Genomic DNA, 23,489 nt, shown 5'->3' with positions numbered 1-23,489 from the left:
CCCAAAGCCATCTGTTAACCATCTGGGATTTTTATCCAAATAATGAAAATAAACAAGCGTAAGTACATGTCGTACTCAACAAGTGTAACATGGGGTTCATGAGGCTCAAAAGGCTTGACACAGGTTTAACAGCATTCAACTTTTAGATGTCACAATTTTAACTTAAGAGTAGCAACAAATTGTTTTAATTCCCAATACAAAACACATGATCAAATGTAAACATGAATAATGAATAGCATAAATAGATAATTCTTAGTGTTCATCTATTCCATAAGGGTTCTAAGGTCGCTCGTGACCGTGAGCATGGTGGATATACCAGTTTTACACTCTGTAGAGGTTGTACACTTTCACTGTAAGTCGTGATACCCATATGCCCGGGTTAATTACTCCCAAAACACTTCCAAGGTGAGCAGGCAGGGGTCACTATAAAGCCTTTCAAAGGTTCGTCTAATAAGTTAGGACCATTAGATTCGCTCAGCAAACAGATATAGGAACCCCCTTGTCAAATGGCATAATTCTTTCACGGCTATACACATAAGAATAGAGGCTGTCCTATACCCGATTCGACAAGTCATTCTTATGCCAATAAAGGTTACCACTAACAAGCTAGAAAAAGATCCTCATACTGAGCTAAAGCCAGAGCCATGTAGCCCTCACAGCTGTACTGTAAGTCTCGAATGATCACTTACAGATAAGTTCTTAGGGAGAGGAATCTGAAGCATTTAGAAAGTAGCTTAATACTCCAGCCCCCTGTTTCCATATTGCTAAAAAGTCATATTTTAATGTTTATTGCATATAATATTAGTCAAGTTACAAGATCATGGTTTAATTGAGCACTAGCAAAGCTACCCAAATGCATAACCCGTAGGTGACAAGGTAAAAGTTCAATTCTAGAGAATCCCTATCAAGGTGACACATGCAACATGAATTTAATAAATTAAAGTGAATAGAAAACAAGGATGATCCCATGCTATACTTGCCTTGTGCAAAATACTCCTGCTGGTCCTACTCATCAAAGTCGTACCCTTGATCTTCCACGAATTGCTCACCGTCTATACTCGATAACACAGCAACATACAAACATCCCAGAGCAATCATGCAAAACAAACAAGGCTATAGATTAGAATAGTACATCAATAGCATAAAATGAAGATGAAAAGTTTGGAAAACAAATCTATGTCTTACTACGAACACATAGACGCGAAGATCACGAAAATCAGAGCTAAAACAGAAAAGTTATGAATTAAACATGATTTCCTATAGTAAAATAATAGATTAAATCTACCCTCGAATTTTAAAAGTTGAAAACCTACTTAACAGTAGTATAAACATGTAGATTACTTAATTATGAACCTAACGCAACTTGAACGGATCAAATCGGAGTTAAAACGGAGATTTTATGGCTAAAACAAGTTGAGTGGCAAAACTGTAAATAGCTGAAAACGTATTTTCAATCTAACCGAACAAAAATACGCTTTCAAAAATAAAAAACAGAATCTAAAAACGCGCTTTGGACTGCGGGTTAAATCTAAAATAATTGTAAGGGGCTTTTTGAAAAACCGGCGGCGAAGGGGTATCTTGGATTAAGGACCGTCGGATTAGATCTGAACAGTTGGGATTCAACCGGGCGGGGAAAGAGAGAGAGATCACACTAGAACAGTGTCGGCGACGCGATTTACAACGGCGGCGCCATTATCGGCTCGCCGGAGCTTCGGCTTTCGACCAACAGTGCCTGGTTCAATGAAAAAGAAGCACCGGAAGAGAGAGGAGGGAGTAGGGAACTCACCGGTCCCAAAATCAAAGAGTGGGAGGCAGTAGAGGCGGCGCGACGCTCGGTGGTCGGCGACTATCACAGCGGCGCTAGGGCGAGGCGCGACTGTGGCTTACGTGGGCAAAAAAACTTGCAGCAGATGGGATAGGGAGACGGGGTAGGCACGAGTGCTATTTATAGGGCGCGTACGCTTGGGCAGCACGGCACCAAGCTCATGGCGGAGGCGGACACAAGGCGACAGCGCGAGGAAGAATCCGACTCTGTTACGACGCGAGGAAGGAGAAGGCCTGACCGGTGGGCCCAGGACGTCAGCGACCGGAGGGAGGAACGGTGGCGCGGGCGTGCGGAGCTAGGCCAGCACCTTGCTGGGCCGCTGCGGGATGGGGGATGCAGGGCGCAGCGCGACCTGACTGGGCCATGCGATGCGGTGCGGGAGAAAAAAGCAAGTTGGGCTCCGACCCAAGCGGAGAGGAGAAGAACGCCGACACTGGAACAAGGGCGAGTGGGCCGGCGGGAGAAAACGAGCCACGGCATGCAAACCAAGCAGGCCGAAAGCGAGGAAGGAAGAAAGAGTTCCCTTTTCTATTTTACAAACCAATTTTGAAGGCAAAATTCAAATAAGTAGAAATTTGATTTTCAAATCAAACCATTCAAAAATCATTATGCAGCAGAGCAGCATGAATGCACACACATGATTATGAACCTACATTTGATTTTAATTTAATAAAATTTATTATTTTTTCCTAAATTCAAATTCCCACCAAATACATAATTAATCATTTTCTCCTATTTCAAAAATATGCAAAATTTAGGGTGTTACAATAGTTAGCTAATGAACTAATCATGACCGCTAATAAAACATATATATAAGGATTCACTACTAGTAATGTTTTTTAGAAAAAGAAAACCCAACAAACCATAAAACTTATCATATCCTTTGAAGTCGAGAAATTATTCCCACTAGTCGAACAAGTCTTACAAGTACATTGTATACTCAGGGTTTATTTACCCCTATTACAAGTGCAGCTTGAGGAATGATAATTGTGTGAAGGATTCTTCTGATGGACACAGACGGATCCTTTATTTTATCGTTAGATGTTTTTAATTTCGCTGTTTAAATTTCATACTCTAAACTTGACATTGTAATAATGTATTTCCGAGAACTCTTTCTATAAAATGGACTAAGTATTATAAACCCGTTCTCATTATTGGATTGTAGATGAAAAACGTGGATTGTTCAAGTTCTCCCTTAGTATGTGCTCGATGAAACTGATGTAGCCAACTTTCAGGGTGCTTAGTATCTATCGAAAGACGAGCATCTCCAAAGATATGTTATTTCAAACGGTTCTGCCACGGTTCTGCCACGTTAGGGTTAATCCTCGAGCACCGGAACTATTGCCGATGACAGTTCAATATGCGACATGCGAACTGCCCCGATCAGTCTTTCTGGGAGCTCCTCGTATGTATTAGCCTGCCGACATTATTAAGGCCAACAATTCAGCGGTTCAGCCAATGTTTTATGAATTTTTTTTTAACAAACATGTGATTCTGAGTAAATGAGGCTTACCTGGACAAGGAAAGCCATGTCGACAACTAGTGTTGTTATCACACCACACACAAGCCCCAAGACTCCATTCGCCACGGTAGACGAGCCAATATCCACATCTATCTGCACGGTTACATCACCATAATGCAACATAAAATATGGGTCAAGTCAGCCCAAGCCTTCACATAGTATTTCTTAGCCAAAATGTAGGCAGACATAAGCTTCAGAAGGTTTCTCGAAGTCTTACTTCTAAATAATTTGAGCCACGTATATAGGTAATGTCAACAGCTTTTCCTAATAGACAAGGAGTGCTGCCAACACTTTGGCGGACAATCCATGAGCCCTGAAATTCAAAGGTGAAATACATCAGACAAAAGGATTTGATTGAATTCACCAGCAACTTATAGCAAGATTCATCGTATCCTTTCTTTTGCCCTTCTTACTTATACACTTTTCACATTGACCTCACAGGATTTCTAAAGAATGGTGGGGATAGAGAGAACTTCACCTTAGGAACTGATGGTATCAACTTGAACCTACTATTCCGATATTCGTCATCACCATCAACAAAGCGTTGCAATAAGGAGTTTGGTATCAGTTTCTTCGTAACAAAGTAGAAAACCATACTATAGTTTGTTGTGCCAGGAACCTACAAAAGCAATCATACTTGCATCATTATTGCTGGTTCACAATTCACAACAACAGTGGACAATGATAGTATTGTTACAAGACACATCTATCAAGACCAACAACTAGAAATGAGTAGCCTTATAAAAAAAATGTCAAAAAAAAACTAGAAATGAGTAAGGTAATGCCGTAATTAGAGGGCTTTGACACATTTTGTGTAGGAATGCCCATGGAAAGACTTACTTGTAGATTTATAGCCAATGCAAACAGTCCCTTCTCAGCCGCTACCTAGAACCGAAGCAAAATATTATCAAATGGGGAAAAAGTGACAACTTAGCAGGAACTGAGCATCACCACATCAAACACATTCATGGTTAAACACAAAAGGTAAAAAAATGCCAAGCCTTAAATATATACACAGAAAAGCTAAATGTAATAAGAAAGAATAAAACATGGCTCTTGGTGCAAAGCATGATGCTACGCTAACTCCATATACAAGTACAACCCTGGCTCTCAGCAAAATATGACTATTATATCCAAGCATCGTTTTATGAGCCTGTCAACAAGGACTTCCACAAGCAGTGGCAAGAACTGTTCAGGCTCAAAAACAGAGGGTTTGCTTCTCCGTGTTACAAAAATTAGAAGAGGGTGCTATTCATTTCCTTTCTTCCATGCATTACAGACTAGTTAATGATATCAGGATTCAAACATGAACTCACTTGAACTGCACAGCCTTTTCTTCTAGCAACCTGGTCCATTCGCTTTGCGTCTTTAAACCAGTCAACAGCGACAAGCTCCATAAGAGGCTTTCCTGCAGGAACCTATCGAGAAGAATAAATATCATAAACAATAGGGCCTAGAAAACAGACAAAATGATTCTACAGCAGTATTAGCAAGATAATGAAATGGTCTAGTGATGAGGAAGATCAAAACCTTGCTTTTATCATATACAAAATTCTTGCTTCGAACTCTGAAATTGTTCCCATCAGATATTCTCCAGCAGTCACGGCTGTTATCACGGTCATCCCGACGTAAATTCCCAGAAAACCCAGATAAATCAATCTGATCTGAATCATCATCATTCCGCCCTAGATAGAATTCATAAAGTGAACTAGACTCTTTGTACAGATATAATCAAGGAAAATAGAATATATATACCTGACTGCCTAATATCTGCAGCATCCTCACGTGTTGATGGCTGCATAGAAAATGTAGTCTTGTTTAAAAAATGACAGAAAAGATCCACTGGAAAAACTAAAAACAATTCATCAACCTCTGGTTCAGATTCAGGTATCAGAAATTCGTCATCTTCATCAGATTCCTCCTCAAGAGCTGTGGAATGTCTGCTTGGATCCATCTGAATGCTGGTTTGCGTAGTACTCTCTTGTGCTTTTCTGCCTTTCTTGGAAGAAACAGATTGAGTCATGTTGACCATAACAGGAATCCTAGGAAGCACTTGACTCTCATCACTTTGTGAAAACCATTCTCTGAGCCCTGTCAGGGGAGAAAAAGGCACAGTGAGTAATAGAGAACATATATCATATTCAGTTTCCGAGTGTTTGAGGAAAAAAAATATTCAGTTTCCTAAATTGAGAGGGGAGGATGACATGCTGCAGCCTATGTCTAAGAAAAATGAAATGGAGTACTCGTAGGATGCATGCCGAGTACACGATGGCAATGAATCTAAGGATACACCATTTTTTGCAGGATTGTACATCACCTTAGTTGATATTGCATAATACTCCCTCTATTCCAAATTATAGGTCGTTTCAACTTTTCTAGATACATAGTTTTTTACTTTTTACTATGAATCTAGACATAGTGTATATCTAGGTGCATAGCAAAAGCTATATAATTAGACAAGCCAAAACATCGAAATGGCCTATAATTTGGGACAGAGGGAGTATATGTAATATGCTTGAACAGTCATGCACAAGAAAACGGCAACTGTCTCCTAAACATGTCATGCATAAGGACTATTCCTAACTGCTCTGGGGACCCCCTTGATTTATGCTGAAGGTCAACCACTGCCAAGGTGGTAACTGGCAATAGGCTTGTAGTTGTAATGTCCTGCTGAAAGTGAGTCTCCATGCTGCATGAAGAACTGGGCAAGGAAAAACAAGAAAACATTTCTCCAAACATCATCTTCAACAGAAAGCATATAATAGTAGACTACTTTGTTATTTTTGTAAGGTGTCAGTATCACAATGGCAACCATTTTAAACACCCAGGAAAGGAACCTGTTAACTCATCTAACATGCAATGGATCAGCTCTGGGCCACCTAAAATGACAAAACATAAAAGTGTATGGACACTGGTCAAGCCAGCAGCCTCACACAAAAAGGTCCCGTCTCAGTTGAGAAGTTACTCCAAATCCTAACCGAGAATAAGATAAACCAAATGTTTTCTCTGAGTACTATGTACAACACAGAAAAAATAATAAAGATACCATCCAGAACTTATTCAGAAGGTTATTTGTACCAGCAACACTGTTCAGCATATGAAGGAGGCAATGCTGCTGAAATGAAGGTACATAACCAACCCCCCAACCCTTCAAATCTATCTGCATAAGATGCTGCACTTGTGTTCGGATTCTTCCGTTACGGGATTTCAGGGGAGAAATGTTAAAGCCACCACCTACAATAAATAAATGCAAGTCAAAGAGAAGAAAAGTTACGAAAAGGAAGCCCTGACTGCCATACTATTTTCTCGAACAGCCCTGGTTGCTAACATGCTATAAATGAACATAAGTTGCAAATGATTGTGCAGTAACGAATTCATCAGAGCAATTTGCTTACTCTCAATATGTGCCCTTACAAATCCTGGTTGTGGACCACAGTTTTGGTGCTCTCTGGATTGAAACAACACAACTGCAAATAAAATTACTGAATATAATCAAATACAAGTCATAAACATAAATGACTACGGCCCTGTCTGGATGTAAAATATTTTTTGGAGCACTGGATAAATACTACAGTTTTGAAAAATGTTTTTTTAAACCACGGCTTTGTATGTCTTTAGCTTATAAAATCACAGTTTCATGATACCACAGTTTTCTAAAACTACTCATCCAAACAGACTCATCCAATTGGGGAAAGGCTGGAGCAAGAGGTATTTCTTACCTCTTTGCTCTACAGACAGTAGACAACTGAGGTATAGTGATGGTCGGGGTCGGATTTATCTACTGTAATAGGTGCATATGTCTACCTAGTTTCTTGGTAGTATGGGTGTGTGTGTTTTGTAAGGGTTCTTGTCCCTCTTTCTTCTTAATATAATGATACGCAGACGCAGCCTGCGTGTTTGAGAAAAAAAGGGCGTGCCCAGTGCAGAGAGCTCCCGCTCTGTGCGGGGTCTGGGGAAGGGTGTCAGTGGCAAGCCTTACCCTCGCCTGTGCAATGCGAGGAGACTGCAACTCGAACCCGGGACCTTCCGGTCACAGGCGGTAAGACTCTACTGCTTGCACCAGGCCCGCCCTTCAGCCTGCGTGTTTGAGAGAGAAAAAAAACAGACTCGTCCAAACAGGCCCTACATGTTCATATATACATGTATATCGCATGGAACATGGCTATGAGTAAGCCTAAGGGGTTGTTTGCATCTCAAGTTTTACAAAAACTAAATTCCTTAAAACTTGTTTCAGTTTGCCATCTGTAAGACATTGTTTATTTCACTCAATTAACTTGGAGTTAAGAAAAACTGGTTTCCAGTAAATTCAAAATTCCATATTTTAGCAAATCTGACTCCAAGGCGTTTTTATCAAAACCAGTGTATGCTGCAATTGTTTCACTGGCCGGGAATCTCGCACTTCCATTGATTCACCTACCTAGCTCTCCTTTGACAATTACAATTAGTTTGCAAGATGATTGATCTCATGCCATTTTTTGGAACCTACAATGAAACAAGTTCCACTACTACCAATCCAAACACACTAATGAATAAACAAATATAACAGAATGCCTACTTAAAATTCATTTTTCTAAAAACTCCTCATAATATCTGTTTCATGAAAACAAATTTCTAATCTTGAGATCCAAACAACCACAAAGTACCAGAGTACCAACCATAGCTTCCATCATCATTGCGCCGCCAATAGCGCACATAACAAAGATCACGAGGCCAAACAAACCTGGCAAAGTATTCATCAAATCCATGACAGGCTCCATAAAATTAATTAAATAACCTTGAATTCATGAAGATTGTGATAAACATTAATCATGAAATACAAGAGTCAATATTTAATCCATGTTCCTAGGAAATATAGTACAACTTAGCACCAACCAATTAAAAAGCCAACATGCATATATCATTAATGTAACATGTGGCATCATGTCATTTTTTTACCAAGAAAACAATGTGTCATGATTTTGCAATGACTCCGCACTTCTTGTGGAGTACAGATACATAAGGTCATGAGAGGAATATTTCCAGCAAAAGGTAAAACATACATTGGGAACCAATCGAGTTGTAGCCTATGGTATAGTATTGCAGTGTGGCCATCGACCTCCTCTACCAGACTACCATACTGAAAGCTGCAGTCCCACCTTACAAAACGAAAAAGTAAATAATATGGATAAGTTTAAGGAAAAGAATAATGCACAATTGTGGAGCAAATTTATTAAACGTAGAAAGAAAGAATTACTCAAAACGTGTAGTATCCATGCTCATAACAAGCTGAAATATAGCCTCACAGGAGGCTTCAACCACATCAACAGCCTTCATTGCTCTGCTACAGCTTCTTGCCTATTAATAGCAGACAAGCATCAAGCAACATGAGAATATGGCTTAGATTTACACTACCTGTACATAGCTATACCCATCAATAACTTACAAGGTAATCAACATCTTGGAGCTCCTCAAAAATGCGGAGGCCTGAAGAAATCAACACCACATCAGAAGAGCAACCCAGTTACACAGCAGAGAAACAGAGTTACGAGCAAAACAGAAGTTCTTGCCATTCTGGCATCTGACAAGGCGCCAGTGTCCTCTAGAGAAAACTTGCTCAGGGCTTCCTTGATTTGATATTCCCAAATCATTTTCACGGGTCCAGTCATATAAAGATTCTGGAGGGCCTGCAAAAGGCAACAGTAGAACAATTATTTGTTAAGCGCTGAAAGAAAATAATTATTGTTTAGCTAGCTAGCTCGTGCGTGCGTGTGGAAGGGAACAGGCAAGCCAAGTTAGGTGACATGTTACAGACCATTCCCGATTGTTGTTCTCCTTAGCAATGATCGCTGATTTTCCTCTTCTTCTTCTTCCTCTTCATGACTGTACCTGCCATGAGAGAATATGGGCACATATCATTTTGGTAGAAGTTCATAATTCTGCATATTATCATGCAACAGACAGAAATAAAATTACACCCAGGCGCTAGTAGAGTTTGAGATTTGTCAAGTATACACAAACTTGAGTTAAAATGCATTCAACAAGAAAGTCTTCCTTCTTTCATTGTAAACTACTGCAAAACCAAAGTGCTAGATGAGTTGAGGCACACACCTACCCAGTGTTTACTTATTTAAGATCATAAAGGTTTAAATGTTTAGATCACAAAGTAGCATCTCAGAAGAATACCATCTGAACAAAAATAATCATCCTGCCAATGTGACGTTTTCAGAAATACTAGCTGTTGAGAGCCCAAATAAGAAAGATGGGAGATGTAGCCAAAACATTACCAAACTGGTACAAGCAAAGCGTTAGCAGAGAAGGGTATCAAAAAATGCTTTAGCCACAACATAGAAACAAATGAACTTGAAAGGGCAATAGCAGAAACTGGTAGAACCATAAAAGTGAAAATAGAAGCATAATTGGCAACAGAACCATGGAAGTCAGCTACTTACTGACTTTCGCGGTCAGATGAAGAAGATTTCCTTCCATTTTCTAAGCTAGCCTTTTGCTGCGATGTGCTAAAGGCCTTGTTGCCATCACTCGGCGCTACTCCCTGTTGCTGCACCATTCAAAAAGAAACTAGTGTAAACCACAGGAAAATTTGCTATTATGTAGATTCATAATTAGGGTGTGAATTGCTGCCCCTAAGGGTCTCCAACGACCCTCTTTAGTTCAATTATTATGAATACTAGTTTTCAAAAAATGTGACCAAATTTTGGAGTAGTAACTAAAGAGGATCAGTCAAGACCCTTAGGTGGCATCCATTTGCATCCCTATTCATAATCACTTTCATGTTCTACTAGTACTTTGCAATATGAGTAACAGATTAGCACAGTTTAGGGTTTCCACGTGTTGAACCTGATCGATGACCATCTCGATTTTCTCCTTCCAAATTAGAGCTTCCTGTATATTGAATGCCGCCATCTGATGCATGCCACAGAAAGGGATTGAGCTAAATGAGTGGTATTTAACTGAAGGCAGCATGTAGGATGCAAATCCAAAGACTTCTATCATAATATTAGGCACAAAAGAGATGAAATGGGAAGAAGAAAAAAAGTTGGCAACGATAGAAAGCAGTTTGAAATTCGGCAATCTACTGTTGAATGCACTAAATAAAGTGAAGTTGCTCCGAATGAATAAATCATGGATTTACCGTGATGCGGTTGTGCTTCTCCCTTTTGTTGTAGACGCATAAGACATAAAGCATCTGCAGCAGTAGAAGTAATGCCCGAATGGAATCACCATCGCAGTCATCGCAGAATTATGATAACAAAAAAGAAGAACACCAAAAAGAAGAAGAGAGAGAGAGAGGAAAACAGTTGTACATGTCCATGGTGCATCTTGAGCCCCCTGTCCTCCACCCTGCAGTTGCCATCGATGGGGAGGGACTTGATGGGGAGCTTTCCCCCGACCTTGTCGGCCTTGTGCTGCGGCTTGCGCTTGTAGTAGGACAGCATCCGTGGCTCCAGCACGAAGTAGCGGGTGTGGACGAAGGAGCGGCCGATCTTGCGCCGACCGTAACGGACCATCCACCCCTCGTACACCACCGAGGAGGACGAGGACGACATCATCCCCCTCCCTCAGATCCCTCCCTCTCCTCAGTAGCAAAAACACAGCATCAGGTGACGATCGATTCGATCCACCAAACGCAGCTACAGCAGCTGCTGCTGAGCTCCTCCCATCTCCTGGATTCTCCGCTCCGCTTTCTTCTCGGGAATAGTGGACTCCCTAGTCGTCTGCTCCATCGGCCTCGGTGAGATCGAAATCGAAGAATGGACGCAGAAGAGAACGCAGAAGAGAGGCCATGGACGCAACGCAACCAAACAAGAGCATCAGGAGCCATTAAAAAATATGCCTAATCGTCAATGCTCCTATAAAGTTGGGGAGGCCATGCCCCTCGTACCTGCAAGAAACTCATAAGAAGTTGTGGAGTAGGAGCTAGTATGGAGTACAGAGCAAGGTTGACTATGTGACCAACAATTTAGTTGAGTCCTTTAATAATTGGATAAAGAAAGAAAAGGGCAAGCATTTAGATGATTTGATGGATACCATCAGACAGAAGATGCTAATTAAATGGAATAACAGGAAAAAAGTTACAAAAAAGTTTGAAGGCAAGATCCTACCCCACATTGTGCAGAAGTTGAGGGAGGACAGCTTTAACCTGGACATTGATGTCATTACAGAGAATGATGGAGTAGCAGAAGTTTGTGCAAAGGGAAGCAGTGATACAGCATTTAGGTTTGTGGTGAACTTAAAGGAGAGAACCTATGTTTGCAGGGTGTGGCAAGGAACAGGAATACCATGCAAGCATGCAATTGCCTACATCACTTTCATTCCTGGACAGAAGCTAGAGGACTATGTGGATGACTGCTATTCAGTGGAGAGGTTCAGAGCTGCATATGATGGTGTGATCCCATCCATTCCAGACAAGTCTATGTGGCCCAAAGCCACACATGGCTTTTTTATGCATCCTCCATTATTGAAGTCCACAGCAGGAAGAAGGAAGAACAGACACAAAGGAGCATTAGAAGGAGGAAGCAGTAGAAAGACAAAGAGGCATGAGTGCCCTATATGCCATTAGTTGGGGCACCACTGGTATATTTGCAAGAATGGTGATCCAGCAGACATTGCTGCAATGAAACTAGAAAGGTAAGCATTTCTTGAGTCATCTTGCAAATTTTTCTAATATGATGTCCTAACTGCTGTTTTCTGCTAACTACAGGGGTTAGCCAAAGAAGCTGAAGAAAGCTACTACAGCCAACACAGAGACAAGTATTGTGGTGGCCACACCTGCTGCAGGGATGGTTTTCCCTCCAAATGAGGCTATGGACAATGCTGTCACCAAGAAAATGAAGAGAAATGCCTCATCCACATCTACAAGTGCATCAACATCTCAGAAGCAATTTTCTAGCAGGTATGATGGTCATTCCTCTCCCTATCATGTTTTTAATTTTCTAGCTATGGACAATGTTTTGAATGTGTGTTTACTTCTTCAAGATCTAGAACTGGATCAAATGATCATGTTCCTTTCCAAGCTGTGCACTTAGCACCTTACCATGGCCCAGCTGAAGCCACAACTGAAGCCACAACTGAAGCCATAGACAGTGCCACGGTGATGGCATCACTGAATGAGCAGAGAAGCAGCCAGGTTGCTAGTCCAAGGAGGAGGAAGATTGGTCTCAAGAAGAAGCTCACTCCAAAGAAGGTTGCTACTTCCACTCCACAGGGTGTAGCTAACCCATCTAGCCCAGCAGCAAATACCAGAGGCAAGAAAAAGCTTCGTCTTGATTAAAAAACAGGTGACTCAGCTAGGTGACTCAACTCTTGTCCTTTTGAAACAACTCATGTTGGAGAACACCCATCTTTTATGAACTTATGCCTGTCATGTTAACATTATGTTGAACTTATGCCTGTGATGTGAACTGATGACTATGTTGTGAACTTATGGCTGTGTTGAAATACTATGTTGAACTTATGCCTGTGCAATGTTGGTATCATTAGTTTGGTCAAATGAAATGTTCACCATAAATTAGCACTATTGTGTGGTCTGCAATGACATTCCAACATTGATTCATTCATTGATACATCATTGTTCATTCATACATGCATATAGATGAGCACATCCAAACACACAAACACACACCTACTTCTTCATTATTGCATACAAGGCAAGAAAGATGACAACAAAGACTAGCTTCTCAATCCATTTTAGCTGCTGCATAACCCCATCAGCTCTGTCTTCTACTCCACCTTTAGCAGCAGCCTAGGTAGCTTCATGGATGATGGGCAAATGAGCTAGATCTGTAGTAGGTCCTGCTGCAACTAGCTGCAGAGCCACTAGAGCTGCAATTTGTGCAGGAGTGACATCCATCTCATCCTCCCACTGATAGAACTGGCAACCTCTAGCCTGAGCATAAAATGGTCACCAGATTGTAGGAACCAAGCACTTGAGAAGTAGGAACAAACAAGAACATGACCAATGAACAAAGACATACCGAGAAGTATGGACACTTGTGGAAGACACGCTTGGTGTTCTTGCCGGTCATCGAGGTGAATCGATTGGCAAGCACCCTACAGTTGGGGCAAAACACCTGCCTGGTGAGCCGCCTCTCATAGCTACTGCTTGAAGCTTCAGACATGGTGAGTGTTGAGAGAAGTGAGTGGTGAAGAAATGAGGAGTGCACTACCTAGGGGAGCTAGGGTCATTTTGGCGCCAAAGCCAACAAGATTAGTGCCAAAACCCACTTGAATGGCGCCAAGAGGCTAGGTCCTAGGAGTGGCATAGAAGAAACACACAAGTTTTCAGTCATCCTCTTACTCCCCAGTGGCATTCAAGTCTTTTTCCACCTCCGTTACCCATCGTTAGTAGCTACAATGGATGGAATGGTTTGGGCGAAAGAAGTTTCCAAACTCAGGGACGACAGTGATAGACCCAACTTTGTAGGGGCATTGACGATTAGGCCATCTTTTTTAATGGCACTAGCATAAAAGGCCCACCAAACAATGCATAATGCGAGCTAGCATTGCTGCTAGACCGGGCTTCTTCAGTCAGTCACAATTCACAAGTCACAGGGCCTGGATATCCGCCACATATGCGATTCCCTATTTAATTGGCTCAACTTTTTTTTTTACAAAAGATGGGCTAAACTCAGAGGCTACTCTATATGTGACTTATATGAGCTAAGGAATTATAGAAGTTATATATACGAGTATATGACTTTACTTACATGGGCTAAAAAAAATTAGGTTGCCTATATAAGATAAAGCTATCCAGTTTTGTAAAGCGAGATTTCTAAATATCGACCCGCTAATAGTAAGATCCATATGTTGGATTCCACAACTCAAGAGATGTCATGTGTTCTCAGTTAATGACATGTGGTTGCATGGTCTAATGGCAAATGACATTGTCACCGTATTTTCAAGCGCCTTCGGTTGGCTAGGCATCATACCCCATGCTTCATCATGCGTCGGCTGCCCACCGATCACGTTTGGCCTATGAGGTGCAAAACAGACACTCCTTGCCTGCTCGCTCCTCGGTGGCTACAACATGGGCATCAACATGTGAGAATATTGAAGAACCACAAAAACCTAGCATCCAACCAACAAGTGAAGGAGTAGTGAATTTCATATGCTTTTAATCTGCTTTAGGTGTTCAATGCCATTGTAGGTGCTTTCCACACAAAGATGTTCTATCGTTATTTTGCTCTCGAACACACATAATAGATATGTATCATAATAGACAATAGCCACTTGTCCCCTTACAAACACACCCACACACACTAGTATGTCCATATTTAACAAGCATACGCGCATAATACAAATTATAGCATGTCCACAATCTCAAACTTAACACATAATCGGCTCATTAGCAAGTGTGTGTGAGATGCCTTGTGTTAGTGTTTTGAGTTACCAACGAGTAAATTTGTATTTGCTCGCCTGACTCGGATGGTGTGCTTAGAGGACACGAGGTTTATACTGGTTTAGATAGAAAGTCTCTATGTTTAGTTCGTCGCTGCTGCTCATGTTACTAGCACTAAAAGTTTGTAGTAGGGGTTACAAACAGGCGAGAGAGAGAAAGGATCCCAAGTCTCTGGTGGAAGGAGTGAACATGTGCTGAGAGCTCGATCGCTGCTCAGCCGTGTGTTCGTGTCGTGCTCTTGTGTTTTTATCTCATGGTTCATTTTCGTGCGGCTCTAGATTGATCAGGTCCCCCCTTCATGGGGCGCTCTACTTTCCTTTTATAGGATGAGGAAAAGCGTGGGTTACAGCGGAGGAAAAGGAGAAGAAGAAGAGAGAGGAAGGCTTCTAGGATCGTCGGGTCCTTCTTCTCCTTCATGTGGGTCCCACCGATCCTGTAGATGTCAACAGGGACGGCTCCACATCACGACCCTGTTCATCACTGGCGCCATGCATAGGCGTCATCTGCCAGTCATGGTGTCCCATTCTGTCTCAGCGGGCGTCGTGGTGAACTGATGTGCCTGTTAGCGTTCGTATAAGGGTTAGGTAGAACAGCACCGGCACACTCGACGCTGTTCTTGATGTGAATGCTCAGGTATGGCCCATCATGGCCACATGTTACATCAGGGCATGCCGGTCTCTTCCTTGGTGTCAGAGTTTTGACCCAGGCCCATATGCTTGGACCTAGAGTGGTTGGTGGCGGTATAGGTCCCCGTCGGGCGAGACAGAGCTTGTACCTAAGGGGTTGGGCAAGACGGAGCACAAACCCAAGGGTCGAGCAAGGCAAAGCCCACAACCTTAGGGTCGGGCGAGTCGAAGCCCATGGCCTCAGGGTTGGGTGAGGTGGCGCCTACAGCCTTGGGGTCAGGCGAGGCGGAGCCCATGGCCTCGGGGTCGGACGAGATGGAGCCCCCAACCTAGAGGTCGAGCGAGGTAGGGCCCCTGACCCCGAGGTCGGGTGAGGCGGAGCCCACACACCTAGGGGTTGGTTGGAGCTATAGTCACGCTTTTGATTGCTTAGATGAATCAATGTTGATGACCATTAGCTCATCCTCTTCGAGTACCCTAGTATTGGTCCCTGACAGTAGCCCCCAAGCCTGCGGAGGAGTAGAATACTTCTTTGGAGGCTTTTCTGAATGGGAGGACTCTAAGGGCCTTGGCCTTGTTTTGTCGCCCACGGCGTGTCCTAGGGATGGCGCTTCCCTTTCGTCGTGATCGGACCCCTCATGGGTATATCCATGAGATTTGGTGGGTTGGAAAAGGTCTTTCTTGATTCTGACCCCTATGGGGTCTGTCGTTCTACGACCGCATGTTCAGTCTCCTTGTGAGTCCAACTTTCCTTGAGCCCCCGCCCATAGTAGGGGTCTGGTCGAGAGTCGGCTCATCTTTGTGATCGTCACCCCGTCCGCGGTTTCTACAACCTAAGGGTTTGAGCTAACGTCACTTGCCTTAATGGCTCGAGTGACGCGCTCGGTGAGCTCGCTAATGGGCATGTCCCAGTGGAATATGGGTCCATCATTTATAATGGGGTCGCCATAGCCCTCATGTGGCATTCCACTGCTCCTTAACCTACCTCCCAGCAGATGCCTGAGTCATTTCGGAGACCGACTCAGGTGGCCCGCTGGTCTCCCCTCGATGGAGATTCTGTGGGTATGGCTCGAGGTTAGGATTGAACGAGAAGGTCGAGATGACCCTGTCTGCTTCTGAGTGGGTCGGCCAAGGGCCGCTAGGGCTCATCTGTATTTTCTCCTCTAGCTTTGTTCGACGCGAGGCGGTCTTAAGCCCTTCGTGGGTCGGCCTTCGAACCTCGGTCGGTCGGATTCCCGAGTCGGGGTCGAGCGGCTCGAGCCCTTGAGCCCTGTTAGGCTCAGTAGGGGTCGGTCGAGTTTATGCATCACCATGTCCGTGGTTTCCGCAAACCGGAGGGGTTGAGCTAACAACACTTGCCTCGATAGCTCGAGTGTCGCGCTTAGCAAGCTCGCTAACGGGCATGTCCAAGTGGAATCTAGGTCCGTTGTTTATGACAGGGTCGGCATAGCCCTCATGTGGCATTCCACTGCTCCTTAACCCATCTCCCAACAGATGCCTGAGTCATTCCAAATACCGACTCAGGTGGCCCACTGGCCTCCCCTCGATGGAGATTCTATGGGCTTGGCTCGAGTTTAGGATCAAACGAGAAGGTCAAGATGACCCTGTTCGCTTCTGAGCGGGTCGAGCAAAGGACGCTGGGGCTCATCTATGTTTTCTTCCCTAGCTCTGTTTGATGCGAGGCAGCCTCAAGCCCTTTGTGGGCCGACCTTCAAACCTTGATCAGTCGCCACTCATATCGAATGAGATGACTACCACTTCATGACGCGACGTGAAGTGTTGTGATGCAATAATTGCATATGTGATGCTTGGATGTATGAGAATGGATGAATGAATGCTCATGCACTGGAAAAGTAAAGTGGGGGTTGGTAAAGTTACCTCGATGGCTCGAGTGACGGGTTCGGGGAGCTCTTACCGGATATGTTTGAGTGGAATCCGGGTTCGTCGTTCATGATGGAGTCGACATAACCCGCATGGGACATCCTACTGCTCCTTACCCGTCTCTCAGCAGCAGCTCGAGCTGTTCGATCGACTTGGGTGACCTACTAGCCTCTCCTCAATGGAGATTTTGTCGATGGGCCCCTCCAAACCCTTCCTAGCAAGGCGGAAGCTAAAGCTTGGGGTGCGAGCAACAAACTCTGATCACGCTGGTGAGCAAAAACGCCGTAGCCGCTAGGGCATATGTTTCTTGTGGTCCGACCAATTTTACTCAGCGTTTGTTTCCACAAACCTTGCCTTTATGTTTTTTAACATGATAAAGGGTCATGCATAGAGAATGTCTACCGAATAGACATACTCTTACCAGCCCCTGAGTGTTGGCCTGACCCCTTGTCGTTGTTGGGGTTGGGCGTCACTTAAAGATCGAGGGGTCGATAGCGAAACAAATAAGAGAAAAAGTGCGTAAATTCAGGGTGACCTGTCTCTTGGCAGCGACTTGAGCTATCTGATTGACTTGGGTGACCCGCTGGCATAGGGCTTACCTTGATGGCTTGAGTGATGGGTTCGGGGAGCTCTTACCAGATATGTTCAAGTGGAATCTGGGTCCATCGTTCATGATGGAGTCGGCATAACCCGCATGGGGCATTCTACTGCTCCTTACCCGTCTCTCGGTAGCGATCTGAGCCGTCTAATCGACTTGGGTGACCCGCTGGCACAGGACTGAGAGAGGATGAGATCATCCTCCCTAAGAAATTAGTTAGGCAGATAGGCCAGACGGCGAACATGTAATGAGTGAACAAGCCCTTAGATTTCGTTATGGCCAAACAAATTTTTAGCCCTTCTCCCCTTTTTGTATAAAAAGGTTAGTGTATTTTGACCCTTTCCATCATTAAGGCCATAAAGCTTGGGGCGCGGGTAAATGAACTCTGATCACGCTGGTGAGCAAAAATGCCATAGCCGCTGGGCGTAGGTTTCTTGCAGTCTGACCAGTTTTACTCAGTGTTTGATGTAGACAAGGCTCGATCTTCCGAAAGGTATAATAGCATCGATTGGTGGAGACTCAACATTCACAATCTTGGCTTTGAATCAAGATTGATTCAGACCCCCACAACCATTACACCACTGCTCCATTGGTTATCAACCACGCAAACGCGATTGACCTCGCCGAGAAGGCTTTCCTGCAAGTGAATCGAGAACACAAGCAAGAACGGGATGAATGCAATATGAAATTGCAAATAAATATGAGGATTATGAAATTAAGAAGGAGTTCAAGTCTTCATTCGAAAGGACTATTCACCATAGGTGAACAAGATCAAGAACTGGGGCCCTGGTTCACAGCAAGCAGCCTTGGCGGCACAGTTATAGCAAAACGATGTCTATTTCACGAGGAAATTAAGAACTAAACAAAACCCAAACCCTAAGGAGAGCGATAGCTGGTATTTATAGAGTCTTGGGCATCACCCCCCTGGACGCGCCCCCTAATGGGCCCAAACACGATACACGGTCCAATGGATCAAAAGACGGTGTCGCAGCACCCTGACAGATTCTGGACGCTGACTTGTTTCGACGATTTCTGTTGATTCCGAAGGGATTTTGACATGAGACCAATTGGGTTGGCTTCCTTATCAAATTAGCTTTCCAACCATATGTGGATCATCGAAAATGGAGTCCGAATGCGTCTTGGGTGACCAGTTTAAGGCAGACTGGTCCTAGAGGCCGTGGTAGACTCGAACTTAAGTTGCTTTGGGCCTCCACCTCGGGGACTCGAACTGAATTAGCCTCGGACCTCTTTCTTGACTTGGAAACCCTTGTGGCCTCCTACCCCTCCATACCATGTGCCAAACATGGTCATATGCATGTGTGTCATGTCCTCATCAGTGTTCATTTTCGCCACCCTCGCTTCTAGGTCTTAACGTGAGAGAGGGTTGGGCACGGAGAAATGTTCGTTAGGTGGATATACTCTTAAATGTGTTTTGACTCTTTCTATAGTCAAGGCTTATGGAGCTCAGGGTATAGGAAAAACTCTGATCATGCTGGTGAGCAAAAATGACGTAGTCGCTAAGGCGTAGGTTTCTTGCAGTCTGACCAGTTTTACTCATTTTTTTTGTTTCCACGACCTTCGCTTCTAGGTCTTAACGTGAGAAAGAGTCAAGTATAGAGAATGTCTACTGGATAGATATGCTCTTATTAGCCCCCGAGTGAGGCCCAACCCCCTGCCATTGTTGGGGTTAGGTGTCACTAAAGATTGAGGAGTTGATAGCGAAACTGATAAGAGAAAACATGTGTAAATTAAGGGTAAAAGCGACATAGCTGCTCGATGTTCCAGGCATTGACGAAGACCTCACCGTCGATGGTCTTGAGCTTGTAGGCACCTAGTTGGAGCACCTCTATGATGACGTACAGTCCCTCCCATGGCGGAGAGAGCTTATGGCGGTTCTTGTTGCTCTAGACGAGGCGGAGCACCAGGTCCCTAACGTTAAACACCCGACCCCATACTCAACGGAGGTGGTACCAGCGTAACACTTGCTGGTACTTGGCTGAGCGAAGGAGGGCAACATCGCATGCTTCATCTAGCTGGTCCATGGCATCCTCGAGGGATGCCTCAGCTCCCTATTCATCGTACGCCCTGACCCTTGGTGCTCCATAGTCGAGGTCGGTCAGGAGGATAGCCTCGGAACCGTAGACCATGAACAATGGAGTGTAGCTGGTGGCCTGGCTGGGGGTCGTCCTCAGGCTCTAGAGCACCGCGAGAACCACTTCATGGGGATGCAGTCCTTATATAGGTGCTCGATGGGGAAAGCATGGTTCAGGCATGGCCCTTCGAGCAGCTTCTCAAAGTTGTTTGGGGTACCCTCGGTGGGCTTTCGACCCCCCCTGCAGTCAGCGGTGGCCATGAGTGAGCCCTCACGTCGCTGCTTGTGAACCAGGGACTCGTAGGTGGTCCCAGATAGGAAGGCTCCTATGATGTCGGCGTCGGCAATGTTGGGCAGCTCATTGTACTGCCAGAAGAAGCGCCAGATGTACCTATGAAGAGTTTCCCCAATCTTCTATCGGCAGTTTTTTAGATCCCATGGGCTCCCAAGACGCGCGTATTTATGTGATAGTGATACCTATGTGATCGTTATATTTGACATGTGTGCTCTCTACTTTGAATATTTTATATGTCATATCACTAGTGTTATGCTCATTTGCTTTGCTTCCGCGTTTTACTCCGATGCAAATGAGCTTTATTACTTGTACTCATGCTTATTTCATATCTTTTGAGTATATCATGTTGGCTTGGGTCATATAAGCTTGCCTAACTCCTTTGTTCTTATTGTCAAAAGCTTATATGAACCAAGCAAGTTAAAAACCTCAACTCTTTCACATACTCGAGGTGGTATTGTCATTAATCACAAAAAAGGGGGAGATTGAAAGCATCTAGGCCCCTAGTTGGGTTTCGGTGATTAATGATAATACATGATTACTATGACTAATGTGTGTTTTGTAGAGGTAATTAAGTTAGGTCATGGTAATAGAGATCGATTGGGCTATCATGGTGATCATGCCCCTATGATGGAAATCATTTTGGTTTTCAAAGGATGGACGACAAGGTTAAGGATGGACTAGTTCTAAGTGTTGATTGGAGTTGAAGAGACACTTAGAGTAGTTTAAGACTTTGTTTTTTCTTTGGTCGTACTATTAAGGGGGGTATGGATGGGTAGCTTGACCTAGGTGAGTCTAGTGAGTTAGGTGTGGTGCACACTTGCTAAATCTAGCACTAGGTGGTTCCTAAGAAGCCCTTAGATCCATTGGAGCAAACTTCATTTCCATATGATCAAGAGTTGGAAGTGAATGGAGGGTCAAATACTGACCAGACGCTGGCTCTAGGTTGACCGGACGCTGGCGTAGAGTTCGATCAGTTCATTTCAAGGTGAAATCATCTGGTGCGACCGGATGCTGAGAGGTGAAGTGACCGGACGCTGAGTCAGCATTCGGTCGACTCTAGTAAGGTTCTAGAGAGGGGAAATCATGACCGAGAGCGTCCGGTCAGTGTTGACCAGACGCTGTCCAGCATCTAGTCACATCTTAAACACTAGATTTCGGGGAAAACTGACTGGAGCATCTAGTCAATATGACCGGAGCATCTGGTCACCCCGCAGAAGCACATAACGGTTCGTTTTTTTAGCCATGGTTATAAATACTTCCTCCATTCATGTGTGGGGGTACTTTTGCTCATTCCAACAGCTAAGAAACACCTTTAAGAGTGCCAAGAAGAGCAATGTCCTAATGAGGTGATTGAGATTTGAGAATCCTAAAGAGAGCCCTCATTAGTGAGATCAAGAGTAGCAAAGTATGCATCCACCCTTCTCATTAGGCTTGTCGTGGTCAAGTGAGAGTTCGTGCTTGTTACTCTTGGTGATTGCCATCATCAAGACGGTTCGGTGGTGATTGGGAGTTTGGTGATCATCTGGCGGAGCTTGTGGATGACCCAACTCAAGTTGTGAGCGGTTGTGGGTGATTCACCGCAACAGAGTGTCAAAGAACCAACCCGTAGAGAGCACTTGATCCTTGCATAGATTCAGAGGGAGCTACACCCTTGCACAGGTGCTCCAACAAGGACTAGTGGGGAGTGATGACTCTCCGATACCTCGGCAAAACATCGCCGCGTTCCTCCTTCTCTATTTACTTTGAGCATTTACTTTGAACAATTCAATTCTTGTTATTTACATTCATAGAATTGCCATGCTAGAGTAGGATTGGAACATAGGTTGCTAAACTTTTGTGCGGTAGATCAATAGAAACACTTTCTAGGCACAAGGGGTTAATTGGGCTAACCACAGGACTTAATTATTACAAAGAAATTTAGAATTAGCCCAATTCACCCCCCCCCCTTTTGGGTATCTTTATCCTTTCAATTGGTATCGGAGTCTCGTGCTCACGTATTTAGGTTAACCGCCTAGATAAAGATGTCTCACGGGGATGGACCTCCTCCTATCTTTGAGGAGGATGATTTTCCATATTGGAAAATCCGCATGGAGGCGTATTTAGAAGCTCTAGATATTAGAATACTTAGAGCCACCTCACAAGGCTTCCCAAAACCTCGGGATGCTAATCACCTACAAGGCGATGAGGTGAATTATGAAAAATGGAATGCAAATGCTCGAAACACCATCTTTAGAGGCCTTTGCAAAGATATGTTCAACCAGGTGAGGAACCACAAAGATGCCCATGCACTATGGTCGGACGTTTGTGCGCTCCATGAGGGAACAAAGAGTGAGCGTGAGGAACGCTATCATCTTATCATGAAAAAGCTTAACTCTTTTGAGATGCCTCCCAAAGAATGTGCTAATGAAATGTATTCACGCTTGAATGTTCTCGTAGAGGAAGTCAATGGGCTTGGACTCACTCAAATACAACCATCCGATATTGTAAGAAAGATCTTGAGTGTCCTCCCCATTAACAAATATGGGCATATTGTGACCGTGCTTCATCAAGGTGATCTTTCCACCGCTACACCAACACAAATCTTAGGAAAGATGAATGCTCATGAGATGTACATGTACATCACACCACAAGATGGCTCATCCTCTACTAAGAAGAAAGAAAAAGACTGAGCATTCAAAGCTAGCCAAGAGAAGGGCAAAGCAAGGCTTGAGTATGAGATCTCAAGTGATGATGAAGTTGATGATGCAAGCCTTGCTCTCATGGTGAAAAGAACCGCTAAGATGCTAAAGAAGCTCAACAAGAGTGGCATCAAGTTCGATGGCAAGAAGAAGTTCTTCACAAGCTCTAGAAGGAAGCCAATCTCTGAGATGGATTACTACAATTGTGGAGAACTTGGTCATCTAACACATCAATGCACAAAGCCCAAGAAAGACAAGTATAAGAACAAGTACAAGGGCAAGAAAGATGACTCGAGCAATGAAGAAGAAGATGAGAAGAAGAAAAACAAGCCATACAAGAAGAGAGATGGCAAGAAGAAGGACTTCCACAAGAACTTTCACAAGAAGAAGAAAAGTGGAAAGGCATACATCATCGGTGATTGGCTCACGGACATTGATTCATCTAGTGGTTTATCCGATGATGATAGTGACAACAAGAAGGTGGCCGCCATTGTTATTGACTCTTCATCATCTTTACCGCCACCACCACCATCATCCCCTACACACCTATGCCTTATGGCCAAGGGTGGTCGCAAGG

The 23,489-nt window shown here is 43.9% G+C and overlaps 1 protein-coding gene across 1 annotated transcript; it reads right to left on the bottom strand.

Annotated features, from left to right (window-relative positions):
• Positions 1-2,694: 2,694 nt before the first annotated feature.
• Positions 2,695-11,254, bottom strand: LOC136539685 (protein ENHANCED DISEASE RESISTANCE 2-like). Its single transcript, XM_066531651.1, has 21 exons — positions 10,649-11,254; positions 10,477-10,530; positions 10,182-10,247; positions 9,776-9,882; positions 9,139-9,212; positions 8,894-9,010; positions 8,770-8,810; positions 8,581-8,681; positions 8,387-8,482; positions 8,003-8,067; positions 6,743-6,814; positions 6,426-6,581; positions 5,218-5,438; positions 5,103-5,142; positions 4,878-5,032; positions 4,664-4,765; positions 4,188-4,232; positions 3,826-3,966; positions 3,565-3,660; positions 3,339-3,440; positions 2,695-3,242 (listed from the first exon to the last, which is right to left on the bottom strand). The coding sequence occupies exons 1-21, from the start codon at positions 10,892-10,894 to the stop codon at positions 3,144-3,146; spliced, it is 2,196 nt and encodes a 731-aa protein (XP_066387748.1). The 5' UTR covers positions 10,895-11,254; the 3' UTR covers positions 2,695-3,143.
• Between the last annotated feature and the right edge of the window lie 12,235 nt (positions 11,255-23,489).

Source organism: Miscanthus floridulus, chromosome 1, assembly GCF_019320115.1.
Source record: "Miscanthus floridulus cultivar M001 chromosome 1, ASM1932011v1, whole genome shotgun sequence".
In the NCBI taxonomy this organism is placed as follows: Eukaryota; Viridiplantae; Streptophyta; class Magnoliopsida; order Poales; family Poaceae; genus Miscanthus; species Miscanthus floridulus.
The sequence above is the reverse complement of the archived record's forward strand: the minus strand, read 5'-3'. Positions and strand labels throughout refer to the sequence as shown.

Coding starts and splice junctions, on each gene's coding strand:
- LOC136539685 (XM_066531651.1), bottom strand. CDS start 10,894: ATGATGTCGTCCTCGTCCTCCTCGGTGGTGTACGAGGGGTGGATGGTC. Junction 9,011..9,138: donor GAGAACAACAATCGGGAATG/GTCTGTAACATG, acceptor TGCCTTTTGCAG/GCCCTCCAGAATCTTTATAT. Junction 5,439..6,425: donor TATGCTGAACAGTGTTGCTG/GTACAAATAACC, acceptor CTCCCCTGACAG/GGCTCAGAGAATGGTTTTCA.